Source organism: Cupressus sempervirens, chromosome 4, assembly GCF_028749045.1.
Source record: "Cupressus sempervirens isolate cs-2001-9-10 chromosome 4, ASM2874904v1, whole genome shotgun sequence".
NCBI lineage: Eukaryota > Viridiplantae > Streptophyta > Pinopsida > Cupressales > Cupressaceae > Cupressus > Cupressus sempervirens.
In genome coordinates, this window is record NC_143121.1 from 509673379 (window position 1) to 509693295 (window position 19917).

General features: G+C 35.9%; 1 protein-coding gene across 13 annotated transcripts in view; it reads right to left on the bottom strand.

Annotated features, from left to right (window-relative positions):
• LOC149562175 (SKP1-like protein 21) overlaps window positions 1-19917 on the bottom strand; it is a 119390-nt gene that overhangs the window by 80198 nt on the left and 19275 nt on the right. For all 13 annotated transcript variants that reach the window (XM_089825715.1, XM_089825716.1, XM_089825712.1 and 10 more), the window contains exon 6: window positions 10700-10778. In XM_089825715.1, coding sequence (XP_089681841.1) covers window positions 10700-10778 — 79 coding nt within the window. The remainder of the gene's footprint in view (window positions 1-10699; window positions 10779-19917) is intronic.

Sequence of the window (19917 nt, forward strand, 5' to 3'; positions counted from 1 at the left end):
ATGGCTCTTTCATTTCCTTCTGAGCTATGTGACACAGGATATGTCTTCTTGTGCCTTGACAATTAGAGATTCTCAATACTGAAAGTAATATGTGAAAAAACAATTTGAACACCACTGATTTCTTAAAACATTTTCGATACTTGGAAGTGATGGGTAGCCTGGAGGATTTATTAAGAACTCAAAAGCAGGAAACGAACATCTCATTTACAGCTAAATATTATCATCAGGCCCTCTCATCATCTTTCTTGTGACCAGGTGAGCAGCTCTCTGTTGATAGCATCTGGAGAAAAGTCATGGCTGGGAAAAATTAAGACCGAGTTCTTCTGTTTGGACTGATAAGAACTGAGTAGAAACGAGCTTTAGGTGCAGCCATACAAGCTTCTGTTCCTTTAACTGCAAGTCTGTACTACAATTGGAATTCAAATATAAAACCAACTGGTTAAATTTAACTTCCTGGAAAGTTCATTTCAGCAAGTTATTCCCTGCTATTTTTCAAATAACAGTAAAGGAAGGTTTCGTGAGTCAAAATTATTGTCTTTCAAATGGGACAGTGTGAATTCTATGTTATGACTGTTCAATGTTGAAAGAGATAAAGTGAAAGTTATAAGTGTATAATAGGTGATTGAAAGTGGCTTGAGTTTTGGTTCTCCCTGTTGGGCATAATCTCAGAGGATTTTCTGCCATTCACCTATGTTCGAATTTAGATTGGAGCCCATGTAAGTCTGCTGGACCTGTTTGGTGTTTTGGTTCAATTGGGATCTGAATCAGGTTGTCTTATTAATTTCATTAGCTTGCGGAGATTTCATTACTGTCTGAAAGGGATATAATTAGAAGTTGATTATGCTGCAAGAAAAACAGATTTAGTTGAGTGATGAATTTATGCTTGTATAACATATCCTTGAATATTCTGAATGAATGTTACTAATTCTGCAAATATGAAATTGTACCTCAAATCCAAAACAAACATTTCAGCATTTTTTTGGAACATAACAAATACCTTTATGTCATTCTTACAACCATATGACTATTTGTGCTTCAGCTGAACAAATGTAGAAAAATTGATTACATTTTGAGTGGCATCTTACTGATTTCAATAATGGATCAGATAACAGTTTGGCCAAAGTAATTTATGAAACAGGTAGTAAGTTGGGGATGGAATCACAAACAAAGGACAAGGTTTACCTCAATTTGACTCAACTGTAATATTGAAGAGCAATCAACCTACATTGCTCTTGTTCCTACAGTGACTGCGTTGAATCAATATAAGTGGCTGAAGCATTCCAACAGCCAGATAAGACTGATGGTTACTTCTTATTTGATGGAGGTCACAAGAATCTTGGCACCTCAAGAACCCTATTAAGAAGACATAATGAAGGAGGTACCTTAATTAATTGTCGATTGCTTCCAATACCTTGGGAACATCATAGCCGCCATTTCTTTAAAATGTTTGTCATACTCAAAACATTTGCATACATCAGATTGTGTAATCTTCTGCTTGACCTGGGATTGTGTGATTTAATGCATACCACGTTCCACCATTTCTTAGGCCCAATAGCAAAAGTGCACAATGCAGATGTTATTACAGCTACGGAAACTATTATGGTTATGACAAAGACAAGAGCGATGCTAGTTTCAGCCTCTTATGCTTAGTGATTTCAAGGCGAGAACATGATGCTTCTAAAGTTGTATAAGAGTTGGTCAACAAGGTGCTCAAATAACGTAAGCCAAAAATTGAGAAGTATGAACAACAATAGGCTGAAGAAGAATTAATTTCAATGGCGATTACAGGTTTAAGGATCTCCTAAAAAGAGTAGGAACCAAATGAGGAAAGAGCGGGTTTGATTCACTGGTAAGGAAGCCTGGACACTTGGAACATACTTGTATGGTATTATTCAGGAAAAATGTATTGCAGCTGATTGGTGGTTATGAAAAAGTGACAAATGAAAGCAGTGCCATGACTCATGAGGAGCACGTTAAAGATCCAACTTTGAATCTATCTCTTACTGGGCATGATGAAAGAAAAAATGATAACGGTTTCCATCAGCTAAGGTGGATTATGTCGGGGAAGAATCAATCATCATATGTGAGAAATAATTAGAAATTTGTATTGGTCACTTGCAGATCCGTACTGATAACATACATGAGAGGAGAGACTTCTTTGAGGATTCCTTTATGATCATAATGTTGTCCCATTTGTGCCACATAAGGATTGCACGACATCTTCTAGAGATATAACGGAGTATGATGAAGATAATGTTCTCATTGTTGAGGAAAAATCAGAAAACTTAATGTAAACTTAATGTGTGGCAGCCCATGCACCCTAGATGAATTTGAACTAATGCCTTTATCATTGTAAGATTTGATGTGAAGATTGTTGGTCACAAAGGAGAGGGTTGTACAAGTATTAACAAGGGCAGATGATTCTCACAAGTACATTGAAGATCTTATGTGGGAAACTCAAATTGATGAGAGGCAAACAAGAACTTCATGTGGAATCACTGATACACGATTACACACAATCAAAGAATCCTTTGAAAAGATGAAATCAGACTACTCGCAGCTCTTAGTGGATAGGGATCTTGATATCAAATTTATGGAAGATATGGAAAGTGAGATTGAAAAAGAATATGTCCATTATAACTATGACCAAAGAACAAGAATTTGATACAAGGGAAAAGGAGAACAAACAAATAGTAGAGGGAATTGATGAACTCTTTAAGGAAGGCATGGGAAACAATGACCCTGACGATTTACATATTGGGGACATCCAAAATGTTGACAAATGGACTAAAATAATTTACAAAGAAGTAACTTGCAGCCTTTTGACACCATTTGAAGGAGCAATTAAGACACCACCACCCTCGAACACTGGGGAAAATATGCAAAAGGATAAAATTTGGTGATAAATGAGGAGCCTAAATTCTGATTTGAGACACCAATAGCTCACCTTTCCATCCTTATAAATATGCAGCCTATTCCCCTCAAATAATTAATAGAGAAGAAACAACAAGGGTTGGTTCTCAAAGTGCAAGTAAGGATTATGAAATTCTCAATGAAAAAGTTCTTGTGAAGGTTGAAAATGCGCAAGGGTACCACAAGAATTCTTATTTTTCTAAGTTACCACATTAGTCCCTCATACTACAAATTCGCCACGAATTCCAAGTTGGTTCTGGTTCTTATCAAATTTGTTATTTCCCTGACAAATTCCCTATGGATATGCATTTTTGAACCCTGGTCGAATGTCAATGAATTTCGATTGAACTTGATACAAGGGAAAAGGAGAACAAACAAATAGTAGAGGGAATTGATGAACTCTTTAAGGAAGGCATGGGAAACAATGACCCTAACGATTTACATATTGGGGACATCCAAAATGTTGACAAATGGACTAAAATAATTTACAAAGAAGTAACTTGCAGCCTTTTGACACCATTTGAAGGAGCAATTAAGACACCACCACCCTCGAACACTGGGGAAAATATGCAAAAGGATAAAATTTGGTGATAAATGAGGAGCCTAAATTCCAAGGTCACCAGGAGACGGGGAGACTTCGAGGTCTCTGGTACTGGTACTGGTACTAGTACCGGTACGGCAATTTTTATAATAGGAGATGGGGGTACTTGGAGACGGCAATTTTTTTTTAATAGTTTAAAGAGTCTAATACTAAAAGTAAATAGAAAATTTGAAAATAGTAATACTATAAGAATAAAGTAAATAATAATAGTAATGTCACATTAAAAATTTAAATAGACTCATAGAGTCAAAGATTTCAAAACTCACATGATCAGCATATTGTATCTCATAGACATATTTGTTTTTCGAATATTGCATATGATCACCATCATATCAGATTGATAATTGCTGAGATTATCATTACATATTCAAATTTTAAATTTAAAAAAGTATAGTTTGATGCTAAATTGCCGATATGCAAACAAAAATGAACACTTTGTACAATAAACAAAAAAAAGAAATATATCTAGTATTAGTATGTCGATGGTACTATCATCTACTCCACAAGGTTGTGATCATCCATCTCAAGGTCTTCAGCTATCATGCTCTCCAAAAATATTTTTAATGATTTAATCATTTAAATTGTCGAATAAAAATAATTTTTTAAGAGTGTTTCTAATGTTTTAAAAGTTATTAATTTATTAAATAAAATATTTTAAATGATTTAATCATTTAAATTGTCGGTGGTCTTAATTTTTGCATTAAAAACATTAAAATGAGGGCTAAAATATATAAAATTATTTAATTTTATATTTTATTAGGAGACTTCAGGGAGACTTCACTTTTTTGTTTTGGAGACGAGGAGACTTCAGGAGACTTTGTCATGAAGTCTCTAACCTTTTTTGAGGTCTCCGGAGACGCAAAAAGTCTCTGAGACACGAGACGCAACTTTTAGAGGGGAGACGGGTCTCCCGGTAACCATGCTAAATTCTGATTTGGGACACCAATAGCTCACCTTCCCATCCTTATAAATATGCAGCCTATTCCCCTCAAATAATTAATAGAGAAGAAACAACAAGGGTTGGTTCTCAAAGTGCAAGTAAGGATTATGAAATTCTCAATGAAAAAGTTCTTGTGAAAGTTGAAAACGCACAAGGGTACCACAGGAATTCTTATTTTTCTAAGTTACCACATTAGTCCCTCATATGGCAAATTCAACATTCGATTCGCCACGAATTCCAAGTTGGTTCAGGTTCTTATCAAATTTGTTATTTCCCTGACAAATTCCCTATGGATATGCATTTTTGAACCTTGGTCGAATGTCGATGAATTCCGATTGACTTTTGAAATAGTCTGATGAGCCTGAGCAGAATGTCAGAGACTTTGCAGCAAATTTGGGGAAACCGCCAAAAAATGTTGACTTTTTAATGTTTTCATTCAGCGCATTTTTGTTTATTATATTTGTTTGACCTCCCAACCCTAAAAAGACGCTTTTTTCGGCTTTTATCATTTATGCAGCAGCAGGAACACTTCTAACTTTCAATTCTATGCAACGCCACTTATAAATTTTTAACCTGTTCGCCCTTCACTCATTTGATTTTATGCAGCCGCACTTCTAACTTTGGACAGCAGTTTCTGTATTGCAAAATCACAAAATAACAAAGGCATCGGTTTGTGAATTGATAAATAACAGAAGCAGTGGTTACTCGTCTGCAAATCTGAATCCTGAGGCCTCTTTCTCTTCTGTAAATTCCAATATGACAGAGATCAAAAAAGAGGTAGGGACTATTGTTATTTAATATTAAACACTTCTATTACATGTTCTATTTCAAAGAATACAAGTCTGTTACAACTATTATTTATGGTTGGACAGGATGTTATTTCCTACAACTTACAACTTACAACTTACAGACTTACAGTTTGTGTAAATCCGTCCATTACAGTTTGTGTACATAAATGAGCTTTTTCCATTTTTTGTTTTTTGTTTTATTTGTTGTGTATTTTTTTTAGATTTAAAAAATGGCTGCAAGTGCTTCTGTCGCCGGAAACCCCCACTTCAAAATAGACAAATGTTCCCCACTTTGGAAATATGTGCAAATGATTTGATCAATGCTAGGTGGAGAAGGTTATGTGTGGATTTGTAACCACTACAAAGAGGAATTTAGTAGCTCTTATAGTAGACTAAAAGCACATTTGTGTTCTATTCCTCAAAAAGGCATTAAATTTTGTACCGGGAAGCCAAGAGTAAACGGAGTGCTACCTAAAACCTTCCTTCCAAATCACATTGTAAACAAATACAATCAAGAACAAAAGCAAGCAAAGGAAGCTGCTAGGAGGGCAAATCCATCTCTCATCCATTGGAAAGTGGTAGGCCTTAAAAAGAAGAAGAAAACCATAATCTATGTCTTCAACTACCAGTCCTAGTGAACCACCTATAGAGGACAGTCCATTCTTGCTTCTTCCTCAACAACAAATTGTAAGTAAGAGAGCAATGGGACCCTTGGAATCATCATTCCAAAATGAAGCTAGAGACATTGTCGTTCAAGCCATAACAAAATGCATCTATGCAAATTGATTGTCATTTAATGTTGTTTGCTCACCAATTGGCAATACATGGTGAGGGCAGTTAATAAGACTCCAAAGGGGTTCAAGAGCCCTGGTTATGAAAAGATACGCACCACTTAATTGGATGATGAAGTGGCCCGTGTAGAGGATGCCATGCTGCCCATCAAGGATTCATGGATCAAAACAAGTGTAACAATAATATTGGATGTGTGGAAAGATGCAAGGAACAATCCTTTGGTGAATATTATTTCAGTGTCTGCAAGAGGTGCAATGTTTCTGAAAACTATGGATTGTGAAAGAGAGGTAAAGGATAGTCCTTTCATTGCAACTATTCTCATCCACGCTATTGAGCAAGTCGGTCTTCATAATGTTACTCAAGTAGTAACCGACAATGCGAAGAATTGCAGGGCTACTAGCTTATTGGTTGAGAAGTGGTACGAACACATTTTTTAGACACCTAATGCTGTGCACTCACCCAACCTAATGCTGCGAAAAAATGGCACTAACGTTGAGTGGATAAAAAAAAAATGTATAAACACGCACAAAATATCCAAATGTTTGTCATGAACCCCCATATGAGACAAGCCATATTTAGACAATCTCGAAATTGGAGCTCTTGAAGGTAAGCTCAATTGTTTAAAATTTAAACATGTTTTAGAAATCTAGTCACTTTAGTTCAGTAAACTTCTTGTGTTTTCAAATATTTAATCTATTATTGTTTTGATTTTGAAATAGGTTGTTAAGACCCGCTTTGCCTCCAATACTATTGCTTTGAGATGCTTTATCAAAGTTTAAGAAGGTATTGTCTAGAATGGTAACCAATGCTGATTGAAGCATATGGAGGCAATCTAATAGTGCCAAGGAGGCAACCTAATAGTGCCAAGGCAACTGTCATCAAGGCGTTGATAGTAGATGACTCTTGGTGGGATAGTGTTGAGTACCTTTTGAAGATCATTGAGCCTATATTGAGCATGATCTGATGTGCTGACATGGATAGGCCTTGCTTAGGTGAGGTATATGATGGCATTGACTCCATGATTGAGGACATTAGAAATATCATAAATGAGAAAAGAGCAAGATCCTAATGAAAAGTTCTTCAAGGAGCTACAGTTAATCATGGTAGAGAGAATGAACAAAATGACTACCCATTTGCATCTACTTGCCTTTGCATTGAGCCTCAAAATTTATAGCCAATCGGTCCTCAAGGGGAGTACCAATAGAGTTGCCCCATACAGAGATCCTGAAGTTGCTCAAGGGTACAAAGCAGCCCTTCGGAGACTCTTTCCCGAGCACTTAAAACCTGTAGTGAGGTCTGAATTTGTGAGCTTCACGAGCACCGATGATTGTGATTTTGACGCTCTTGAAGACAAGAACAATGTTTATACTCATAAATGGCAGTACTTCCATGGACAAATGTACGCACACTTGCAACCCATTGCCATCAAAGTTTTATCACAGGCAATTTCTTGAATCTTAAGATTCTAATTTCTAATTTCTTGTTGATAAACTTAAATATTCAAAACTCTTCACCCTAAATTTCAAATTTGGTTGCTAGGTCATCATCATCTGAGAGGAATTGGAGCACATACTCCTTCATCCACTCAATAAAACACTAACGACTAAACTCCAAGAAGGCAAATAACTAGGTGTTTGTGCATTCAGACTTGAGGCACATGACACACTAAGAGAATACCTACAAAAAAGGGGAGGCAAAACATTGGGATGTCAAACTAGAGTCTGCCGAGTTGGAAGCCCACTTTGATGCACTTGCAATTGAAGATGGTGATCATGAGATACATAGTGATGATGAAGCTGATCTTGAGGCTACGGCTGAGACTATTGATGCTTGTGGCACTAATTGTGCTTCTAATCAGCAACTTCCTAGTGATGATAAATTCTTTGATTTTTTTTATGATATTGGATCACATATGACTGATTAGTAATGTTGACATTACTGTTTAAAAAAAAATTGAACTGAAACATTGATATGGTGGTTTATTTTGACATTTTATCATGCCATTCAAACTAAATTGTTAATATATGTGGTGGTGTATTTTGCTAAATTGCTTTAATATTAGCACAGTAGTGTCTGAACTTATTTGTTGCAGCATATTTTAACATATATATATTTCTTTTTAAAATTAAAAATTGTACAGACGAACCCGAACCCAGCCCAAAAAAACATTTGAGCGAATTTTGAAGCCTAATGTCAAACTCAAATGTCAATCCAGCAACTTAGTTATTTTTACAACAGCAGTTATATGCCTTCACAATATCATGAGGTACCAAGTTTTCCATATGAGGGTGAAGATAGGGCAAGTGATACTAATTCTGAAATTTTGCTTGATGAGGACCATGAAACTTGTAGTGAATTAGAAAGTCCAAAATGGTCTTTCATGAATAATGAAGGCAACTACAACCCACCTTTAGATATATCACTGAATTCTTATGATAAGGCAGTTGTTTACCTATTGGTTCATGATTTTATCTTCATCCATTTCATATATTGGTGGCTGTTTTTGCTTGGTCTTCTATTACATTTTCCGATTCGACATGGTCTATGATGGGTATTGAATTGTATGCAGATTTATGGAGACATCTTTACTTGAGGGATATCCCACATGAGATGATTAGCTTTCTACAGTTGCAACATTGTTATAATTCTTATTGCTGACCTGGATTATAGCAGCAACAATTGGTGGCCTGGAGAGTTATTTTAGTGCATATTAGAGTTGTTTTTGGCCTCCTTGTGGCAGACTAATTATTCGGATGGTAACTACATGAAGGAGGCTGAATGATAGACATCGATTTCTACAACCAAGATCAAGTAAATAGACTGGTTTTCCAGAAGTTGAAAGGATAAGAGTCTTGTTTCTTGTGGATCATAATGTGTTACTTCTCAGCGTAAGACATAGTATTGTTTTGGATTAAGGCAAATACAGGTTTTAGAGGGGAACTCAAAACCCCTTACAAAACATTACAAAAGATGTTCAAAGAAGATTACCAAAACAAAACACTGCTGGCATAGACACAGCCGGCAGACCCAACCAACACCCAAAACACGACAACCATAACTAACAACCAGAAGCACACAAAGGAAAAACAGGACACGCAAACAAAACAACAAGGACCCTAATCCAGCATAAGGCATAGTATTGTTATCGTCATATTTGGGCAGAAGATTGGTGTAATAGTATTTGAGAGGTTGTCATGGAATCCAGGGATCTCATTGACGAATAAGTCGCATCCTGGAATTGGTATGCAGCTTCATGATTGCTTGGGGACAAGCAATCTCGAGGAGGGAGAGCTGTAATGTCCCTTTTTTGAGACATTAAAAGTTTATAGGCCAACTCTATAAAAAAAATTTTAAATGAGTTTATTGGAGCTTAATGCAGATTGACAAAAATCATTTTAACACTAAAAGGAGGTTAATAAGTGACAAAAAGGACAAGGACAAAGAGATGGGAAACTGAAGACTTCAACTTTCAGCAAGTGAGAGGACGGAAAACCTTGAGCTTGGAGACAGTGGACAAAAAACCCATTGTCACTTGGGAGACATTGCACAAGTGTTTCACATAGTGCTTCAAGTTCATATTTTCTGATACCCAATCTTGCTGTAATTTCTGTCACAACAATTGGATTTTGTGATTGTTTTCCTGAAGAGATTCAACACAATATTACTTGAATTTCTCAAAATTCATAACTGCTGGAGATGTGAATGCAACACTATTTCAGAGTTTATATTTCTGCTGGAGATGTGAATGCAACCTTATTTCAGAGTTTATATTTGTGCTGGAGATGTGAATGGATATTTTATACTAATCTGACATTTTGTTGGTTAAATCGGAAATCTGTTGCATGCACATTCTGTTTGGATTTTTGTGATACATTTTGAGAGATTGGAGGCAAATCTCTGGTTCGAAATATTACAGCCACTTAATATTCTTTTAATTAAAAAGCTAGTAATAATATTACCTGAGTCAGGCCTAAAGAATTTCCATTAATTCCTTAATCTAAAACGACCTCTTGCTAATACTTTTTTATTCCTCTCTCCTCTGGAAAAAAGAAGGCTGCTATAGGATTCATTAAGTGCTACCAACATTAGTTTGATGAGACATGTAATCTAAGGCTTTAGCTGAATCTTATTTTAAAAGGGAGTTTCCTATTTTAGGTTGGAGAAAGATTTTTCCCTTAGAAACAGTCCTGTTTTGTGTTGTCTTTAAAAGAACAAATTATAACACTAACATGAAAATTAATACATTGTTTCCAAAAAAATTACCATGGTGAGAAAAAAAAATATCTTCGTACAATTTTCCAAATATTTTAGTATAGTACAAAAATTACTATATCCCCATGGGATTGCTTTTCTGTTTACCAATTCTTGGCAAATGTAAAAACTTAAGTTGAATTTTCCAAACCATCCAAGGAACAGATTTTCAATGTGATCTAATAAAATCATTTGGAAGCAATGAATATCATTTGGAATTTATATCATTTGCTATTCATGGAACAAATTTCAAATCCAATATCCTACTATAGAACAATCAATACAGTACATAATACCTCGATAACTTCCAATTATGAATAATAATAGATTTTCAACAGATTACTCTTTGCTATTCATGAAACAAATTTCAAGTGCAATATCCCACTACAGTAAAATCAATACAGTAAATAATACCTCCATCACTTCCATTTATGAATATTAATAGATCTTCAACTGATCTCTCATCGGCATGCTCTTCCTCTGCTTCAATGTTCTAAAATAAAATATATAGCAGTAATCAGTGAGAGATGGCAATACATGATAAGCCTCGGCACTGAACACTTGACATATTAAATGCATTTATAAAGCAAGCAAATAATCCCTACAATTACAGTGTAGAACAACTAGGAATCTGAGTTCTGTGAGAGCATCTTGAAACAAATCTCAAGGACTTTGACTTGACACTACACCACATGTTCAAATATTATGACCTCTTTTGGTTAAATTATTGATATAGAGTATGACTACAAATAGTTTACCTTGATAGTTACTAGATTTGATTCCCAAGTTTCACGAAGGTCAAATAGAACTAGGTCCTCTGTACAAACTAAAAGTGGGACAGACTCATATATTAGGCAAAATAAAATCAGTGAATAATCAGCTAACCTAAACAAGGGTTTTGGCAATATCCACAAGAATGCTGATAAACATTGACAAAACCACAAACAATACTATACAACATTCGCATAGCATGAAGCCGATGATGTTCCACTTAAAAGAAAAATAATTAGTTAACATAATGCAATACCATCAATAAGAATGTTGGTAAACATTGACAAAACTACAAATAATGAAGTACAACATTATCATAGCATCAAGCCAATAAGATTCCACTTACAAGAAAAATAATTAGTTAATATAATGCGATAACAGAGAAAAAATCAATGGAATTACAATTATATTTCTTGTATGTTAAGAAAATGTAAGTTAAAAGAAAAATGAATTTGAAATAATAAATTCTTGAAAATTCAAAATGTTCAAGACAATATAGAGCCTAATAAGGACGATTTTATGTAGTATCCCCTTCCTAAACCAATTTGGCATGAAGAGAGTGTAAGCCTATAATGAGATTCTTGTGTCTAACATAGTGTTGGTGTACTTTAGGTCTTCCAAGTTTTGAGCTCCTAAGTGAATGGTAATCCAATGCAAAATATGTCAAGTCAAGCCTAGACTGCCATTAGGATGGCATTCCTTCTCATCTACCCCTATGAGCCTACCCATGCGGGAAATGGAGCAAGTCAAGCACTATCAGTCAGCTAGGTGATTCTAGGATGGGTGGGCAAGTGTCGAGCTTTTCCTAAGATGAGAAGAAAGCTAAATGAGCTCTATCGAAACATCTATCCATGCTCAAAACTTGCTTGAAGTGAAGAACCGGTTTTGTGTACATCAGAGGAAAAGATTCCATGAAGATCCAGAGCCAGAGCGATGAAGAAGCAACTAATTGAGAGGTCATGGAAAGCATAGACAAAAGTTGGCGATGCGTTTCCGGTCATTGATGTGATCAGAGCAACGGTCCAAATCAAATAGTGATCAGCCACGTCAGGAGGAAGAAAAGTCAAATATAATATAAGTAAGGATTTGTGTGACTAAGCATTGAAAAGTCAAATCTCCAATCATAAAGATCCACGTGGCAGCGGGCCCACAGCGAACCAAGTGAAGTGGTTAAGCGATTGAATCCAACAGCCCTAACTTTACTACTTTAGCCAAATGCAAACTCTTTGATCTTCACGGCATAGCGGGAGCCGGAGATTTCCTTCCACCTAGTAAGTTACGGGCCCAAATCATCAATTCATCCCGATCGTCCAACAAAGCTAAGATCAACGACTCCAAATGAATTCGAACCGATTTTGGGCAACAATGGGCTTGTATTCACATATTCTCCGAAAAGAGGACATGTGGCATACTTGAAGTAACATCTATTACGGCATCGGCATCCTTAACAAGTGTTACACAACGTTCGATCAATAAAGATCGAATGGCCCTAGTCGTGTTTCAGGCCTAAATGTTGAGGGACAAAAAGTTTTGGAGTCTCTGAAATAATGACACTTGTCCACACTCAAATCCACTTTGGGCCAAAAATTAGAAGGATTAAAATTGACTTGAAAAGTCATTTGAAGATACGACCAAGGCATTCAACATAAGTTAGTAAGGATTTTATGATAAGGTTTTATGTCTCCCAAACTTACACCCAGAAAGGAAGGTGTATGAGCGCAAGTGCAACTTAAGGGTGATCACAATGTTACGTCCAAAGAGGAAAGCGTAAAGGCATACATCCATGGACAATTAAGCGTAACATCATATGGCCAAATCTAAAGACTTTTGGAGTTACACTTTGCTGCCAAGTGACTGTGCAAGAGGCTCCACGTGTCGAAATCTTGCGCAACCGCAAGCCAGAGTTTTCTGAGATGAAAAGCAGCAAGATGATGCCATGTGGCAATAACATGGTAAAGCACCCAGGTGTAATATGACAAAGCTGGTGACAAGGATCAGGTGACCAATCACAAAAGGCCACATGTCAAGAAGAGTCAACCAAGGTTTGACTAAGCTTGGAAAGGGCCTCATTTTGATTCAAATATGAGTATTGTATATCAACAGAAAAAGGAAAGATGAGAGATGCTTTGTAGCAGTGGCAAGATGAGATTTCAAGTGGACACTTGTCATGAACAGATCAGATCCAAAATTTCTCATTCTTCTATATCTTCTCTTCTTTCTCATTGTAGGGGGGTTGGTTCCAATCTATTGAGCAACACTAACAATATCCTCATTCCAAGTATCATGGAGCTGAAGAATGTAATTGATGCAATGAAGGCCTACATAGCTAAATCCGTAACTCCAAAGAAGAACTGATGCTTTGTCAAAAGGGTTACATTCTCCCTGCAAGATGTGACAAGTGTCACCCCTTCTTCCTCTCTTTTTCTGATATTTTGGCCATATTTGGCATTCTCCTCATACGCTAAGGCTTTGTAACAGAGGATTGATCAGTCAATCTTATTTTTAGAACACATCTATGCTTTGTGTGGTAATCATGAAATGTAACTAGCCAGTTCTAAAGGGCCTACAAATGTAACTTTTTGAGAAGTAAATAAGATCAGCAAAAAAAATTTCAATCTTGCCCCAGTAGCTGGGACTACTGAGTGAGACTCGAAGTTGTAGAGAGAGGGTTGATTGATGAAAGGGTTGGAAATTGTCTTAGTGTTGATAGCTTATTGGGATAAGCAGTTCTCGTGACTGATTGTCACTTTGATTCTTTCATTGTCACCTTATTACCGAGCCAGGCCTATTAGTTTGTTTGAGGATTGGAATGTGAACTGATTGGGAAGTCACTGATAGTGGTTTTCACATGGACTACGATCCATTTAGGTCAGGAAACATTCTAGTTTTCGTTGTGTTTGCATTTAGTTAGTTTAGATGCATGTAGAAGTAGACAGTAGTTTAGAGATAGTCCTCAAAAGTCCTCAAATTTGCATGAGTATCCTATAGTTATAGGTTACTTGGTTCTTCCTCTATTGCTCTCAAGTTAAGAGCATACCTTTAAGTTTGTTGTCGGACCAGAGTAGATTGAAAATCATTCTGGAGGGAAGTTGTACCCTTAAAATTCGAGGGTCTTTGATAGAGCACCTACCTAGACCCATTCTGCTGGTATCAATTTGTTCCTATAGTTTTGGGCAAAGAGTCGAGGCTAAGACCATTTTCAAAAAAAGGACAATCTGTTATCCAACACAGAGGAGGAGAGACCTAACAATAGTTGCTACATATTACTAGGATTGTTGTGCAAGTATTGGTGTTGTTGAAAAAGGAGTAGCAACTCAAGAAACTTCTAGTGGGATCGGGTGTGTGTATATGACTGTAACCGACAGAGGAGTTGTTTCTGTGAATTTACACTGACAATTTAAGAGATAACATTGTGGGTGTTGCTACTGTAAACACTGTTGCTAAGAAAATCCCCTTGGCTATGTTGCAACCAATACGTGACTTTATGTGATTAATGATTGTATTGTAGCATCTAGTATAGAGGCACAAGTGCTTAGGAAGGAGTGAAAGCTTTGTTCTCAGAACACCATGGGTACTCTCTAAGGGAGTATGTGACCAACTAATCATTACTGGAACAACACCATTAACGGAGTTACCGTGCCATTCATTCAAACTCAATAAGCTAGCAACTTTGCAGAGATAGTTACCAGCAGACCTTCAAAAACAGTGTGGACCATTTCATAAGAATTGCGTCCTTCAGTCATTTAAGGTATGTTGGATACAAAATTGATGCAATGGTGTCCATTAGGAGGTCATAATACTAAAATATCAAATTTTGTCAAGTCACTTAGCAACTTTGGCAACATTTGCAAAATAAGATCAATTGATTGATCAACGAATCAACCAACTTGGAGATAGGTTAGATTTATTTGAAAACTCATTGTAATAGGCTTATAAACCCTCTTTGGGTCAAGGGTAAGTAGATGTGTGTATTTTGGAAGAAAGGAATTGAATGGAATGCTGATCTGAATGTACAATTTCAGTTTTACTTGTTAATTAGTCCATTCATTACTTTCCACTACGGATTGATTCTTGTCTGAAATTGATTGGAGGTTGAAATGTCGTGAATTACCTTCCATTTAAGACCAATTAGAGGTTCTGCCATTCAGTGTCGAGAAAGCAAGGTGAATTTCTTTTAAAACTGCCTGAAACCCTCTTAGGGTAAGCAGTGAACAAAGAAAATTGGATATCTCCAAAAGTACTAAGTGCAATGGCTTAAGGTTTGGTGAAAACATTATTTTTCTATGTATTCTTGAGTCCCTCAAAGTTGCAGATTGTTTGGTAAACGTTTGATCACGTTTTGATAATGCCCTAAGTCTACTGCTTATATGTTTGATCGAATTCCAGTTGCCAGTTTTCGAAAAAGGGCATAACTTTTGATTCCACCATTGGATCGGGCTAAATATCGGGGAAAACCTCTGCAACTAGGTTATTTAAAACCTGACCAGAGCAAATGGAATAATCTTCACTTTTGCAAAAGTTATTAATGACTGTGTGTGACAATCACAACTGGGAAAGGTTTTTCTTTTATTCCTTAGCCTTGACCTCTGGTTAAAGTTATTTTGTGATTGTACACAGACTAGGTGCATTTTGTGACTCCAAAGTTAGAGGCCAAACATACTAGTGGAGCCCCTAGCAAATGTGATATAATGCATCTTAAGCAATCTCTCAAATGTGAGGAAGTGTGTTCTTGTGACCAGTTAAAGGCATGAGCGTGAGCAGTTTTAGTAATACAGGGTAGGAACAGAATCTTGATGTTGGTAATGTGATCAGTATTTGATCCTATTTGGGTACTCATATAAAGCAGAAAACTTCCTTCTCATATCATGTTGTTGAAGCAGCATAAAATAGTTGAGTGTATTTAGAATGAAGCTGATGTTGTGATCAGACATTATTGAAAGAGTGGTTGATCCTTGCGTCAGGTAATGTTGACAAATCCAGATATTATGGCAGAGACCTTTGAATCAGCATTATGAAACTAGAGTATTGTAAGGAGTAGTTTCCTCTAGAACCTTTTTGGGGTAGTGTTACAAAACAAAGTTGGATAATGACCTATTATCCAATTGATGATTGTGAATCCTAATAACCTCTGCTTCAAATAGTTGTCTGAGTCGAGTAATGTTCTCGATTGGCAAGAACTTTTTGTGGTAAAGCATGAGGTCACCAGGCCTAGTTTACCCTCAGCCTACCTGGTATTGGAGGACGTGTCTCATCAGTGTTGCCAGTCACTTTAAAAAAGCTACCTGGCGCACTGCAATTTATATGGGGATGTTATCCTGGCTCCTATAGTGTTTAAAAAAAAATAGGCCTTTAGTATTTATTATTTAATGATAAATAGGGAGAATAAAAAAGGAGGCAATTCTTATTGAATAAAAGTACAAAAAAGCAACATATCAAAAAAAAGTACAAAAAAGCAATCCCAAAATAATAGCGAACAGCATTCCCGAAATAATAGAAAAAAAAATAATTCACAAAATAGTGGAAAAAAACAGTTTGGAAAGAAAAGCGAAAAGGCATTTTTTAAATAATAGCAAAAAATCTAAGTTTCCAGTTCAGGTTCCGTTCCAAGTTCGAAGTTTGAGAACCGGTTCATAAGTTCGTCCAAATTTTGGAAGGGGGTTTGGGTTCATTTGGGTTCGTTAGTACAAAAACATGTTAAAAATATATATATATATATATATATATATATATATATATATATATATATATATATATATATATATATATATATATATATATATATATATATGAAGCATGAGTTAAAATTAGAATGTAGCATAGTAGCATAAACACATTTAAACAACAAAAAACACCATAAACAGGTAAACTTGTCATCATAGTGATCAAACCATCGTATCGCTCAATCAACTTCAACATCAAAGACTCAAAACATTTAACAAAATACCCTATTTGGAAACATAAAATGACTATGAGAGGCCACCAAAAACAATTCATAACAACTTTTAGGGTTGTGGACGCCAAAAAAAATTAATTTTTGCCCAAAAAAGTACTTTCCAACCGTCTACAAGGTCCAGTTTGCTACGGGTTCGAACTTTTTGGTGCTGGTTCACTCAGGTTTGAACCCAATCTGACCCGCAAGGCAAAAATGTTACCTTGGTCAAACCAAAACCAAACCAGACCAGTTCGAACTTTCCTGGAGCGGCAGGGGGGGGGGAGGTACCCATGCAACTTAGCCAAAAAACATTCCCAAGAAAATAGGGTAAAAAGGCGGGCCAGAAAAATAATGAAAAAAGGCAAAAAGGTGTTTTTGCGTAAATAAACAACTAAGAAGCTATTAAAGGAGGATTGAGGATCTCTATTAAGCATATTGATTATATTATTTTTAATATTTCTCTCAGAGGAAACAACTAAAAAGCTATAAAAGGAGGATTGAGGATCTCAGTTAGGCATATTGAGTTTATTATTTCTTTTCAGGTTGAACTTAGTGTAACCTCTTACAAGCAACATTCTCTGCATTGATGAGAGATACAATCTGGAGAATAGCTATTTCATCATAAAGGTCACATTAGGGCATACTTGTGAAGTTTATTTCAATTTTGACTTAGGCTTGTTACATATTAGTTTGTCAAAAGGCTAATTGAAGAAGAAATAAAGGCTATGTTGTTCATTCATTTCTCTTGATAGTTGTACATTGCTCAGGAGGGATGTGAGCTTTCTAGAGATGATCAGATAGGGTTTTGGTGTCTTCAGCAGTTTGGGGGTGATGGCAATGAGAAACTCCATTGTTAATCTTCTTTATCATTGGTGGAGTTTTCTAAAAATTGACATCCATTTTGGGAGTAATAGTTTTCAAATTTCATGACTAGCTCGAGCTATTTCAATGCTGCATTTTATGGGTTTGTTTGTATTACATATTGTTGAAGGTTGTAGCTGTGATACAGATCTTTATCTCTAATTTTGCTCTATGTTCAAATAGAGATAATACTTCTATATGGTGTTGACAGCTGGAGAAGATATATATGATAATATTTGAGATATTATTAACAAGTTATGCGAACAGGCATGCGCTTAGAAATATGAAGAGCCTTATTTTTGCAAATTGAAGAGACCTTTAGTTATAATATGAAGTCTCTACATATATATAGAGTATCATGAAAAAGGCATTGTACTTGAACGATTTTATATCAATAAAAGAGATATTTTTTGGGTGTGGTTGTGCTTTTTTCCTTTCAAGTTGGAGGGTTTTCCCACGATAAATATCTTGCATCTTTTATGCCTATTTATTTCTTCATTGCTATTAAACATCATTTATGGGCTAAACATTTATATTTTTGTTCTTCTTTATTGCTCTTTTTCAGTAGTTCTGGGCAAAACATTAACATGATATCAAAGCAAGGTTATTCTTTTCTTTTCTTTTTTGAAAACTTCATAATTTTGCTTTGAAATTTTTTTTTTTTTTTTTTAATTTCAAATATAAAGGGTTTATGAAACCCCTCCACAAGATTGGAAGTTATTAGTTTTCATAGGTGATTTTTTTGCCATGTGATCTAGGTAAATGCAATGTTGCGTGTTTACCTTTGTTCTTAGTCATAGGTCTCCTCTACACATCTTGTGGGATTGCTTTTCCTTTGTGTTACTAGGGGACGCGTCCCCGACCTAAAAACCCACGTCCCCGTGCCGGAAATGTTTCTGGAACTTGGGCATGGCTAAGGGACGTCCCCGCCTGGTCTCCCCTCTTTGAAAAATTCCCAAGAAACATCCTGGAAACTTGGAGAATTTGGGAAATAAAATTGGTGCCGTTTGTACGACTCGGGGACAGTTGGGGACGCCTTGGAAGTCCCCGGGATGGATGGGCGTCCCCAATTTGATAGACAACATCAACACTAATAAAATATTTTTCTTTTATAAAACATTTTCTTTTTTTATTTTAAAGTGGGCCCCTCCTTCCACGTTCATTCTAACATGCTTATTACTATTTGGTAGTTAATTCCTGCTATTTGGGGCCCTCTGATTAAGAATCATGGAATTAATATTGATGTTACAATCACACTACACGCTCAGAATTATATAGCAAACTGTTTGCAAGGTGTTTGAAAAGTCTGAAAAGTGCATTACAAGCCTAGAACATGCATCCTTATGTCATTTACTGGCAATACATCAATGTTTGGTTGGAAGATATGATGAATCTTAGAAGTTGCATCAAGATTTCGTATTACTGTAAGAAACCTATATCATGAAAAGAACTGTATACAGGACTTTTTGTATTAATATTAGTCCACATACAATGAATAGGAAGTATAGTTTCAGAATTAAATGATAGTAGTGTATTTCAATTTGGAAGGTGGGTTATTGTTCTTGTTGTTATTAAAAATGAATTCCAAATTATGTTCTTGGGTATATTTCAAAATTTTATGTTATTATTTTAATATTACATGCACATAGACAATAATTCCAAATTATGAATTCATAATAGCATATTGAGAATTGAGTTTGATTATTGAAATGTTGTATGTTAAGGTTCTATGAAATTTGCATGGCATGGTTTATCCATGTCTTCATATTAATGCAATGTATATAAGCAAATTTCTCTATATATTTTTTATTTTCTATAATTGTATAATGGTCCCCTTTGCCATCCCTTGTCATCCCCAAACTTGGCAAAAAAATATGGTCATCCTGGGAACTCATCCCCCTATCACCTACCATCCCCGTCCCAAATGTAACCTTCTTAAAATGGACACACTTGCCTTTTAAGACCTTTTAGCTCCCTCCTCTTCATGATGCCCTCTTTTGACCATGGATATGCTCATGCTCGCTCTTCTTTTCCTCCCTTTCCTCTTCTCTCTTCCATCTTTCCACCT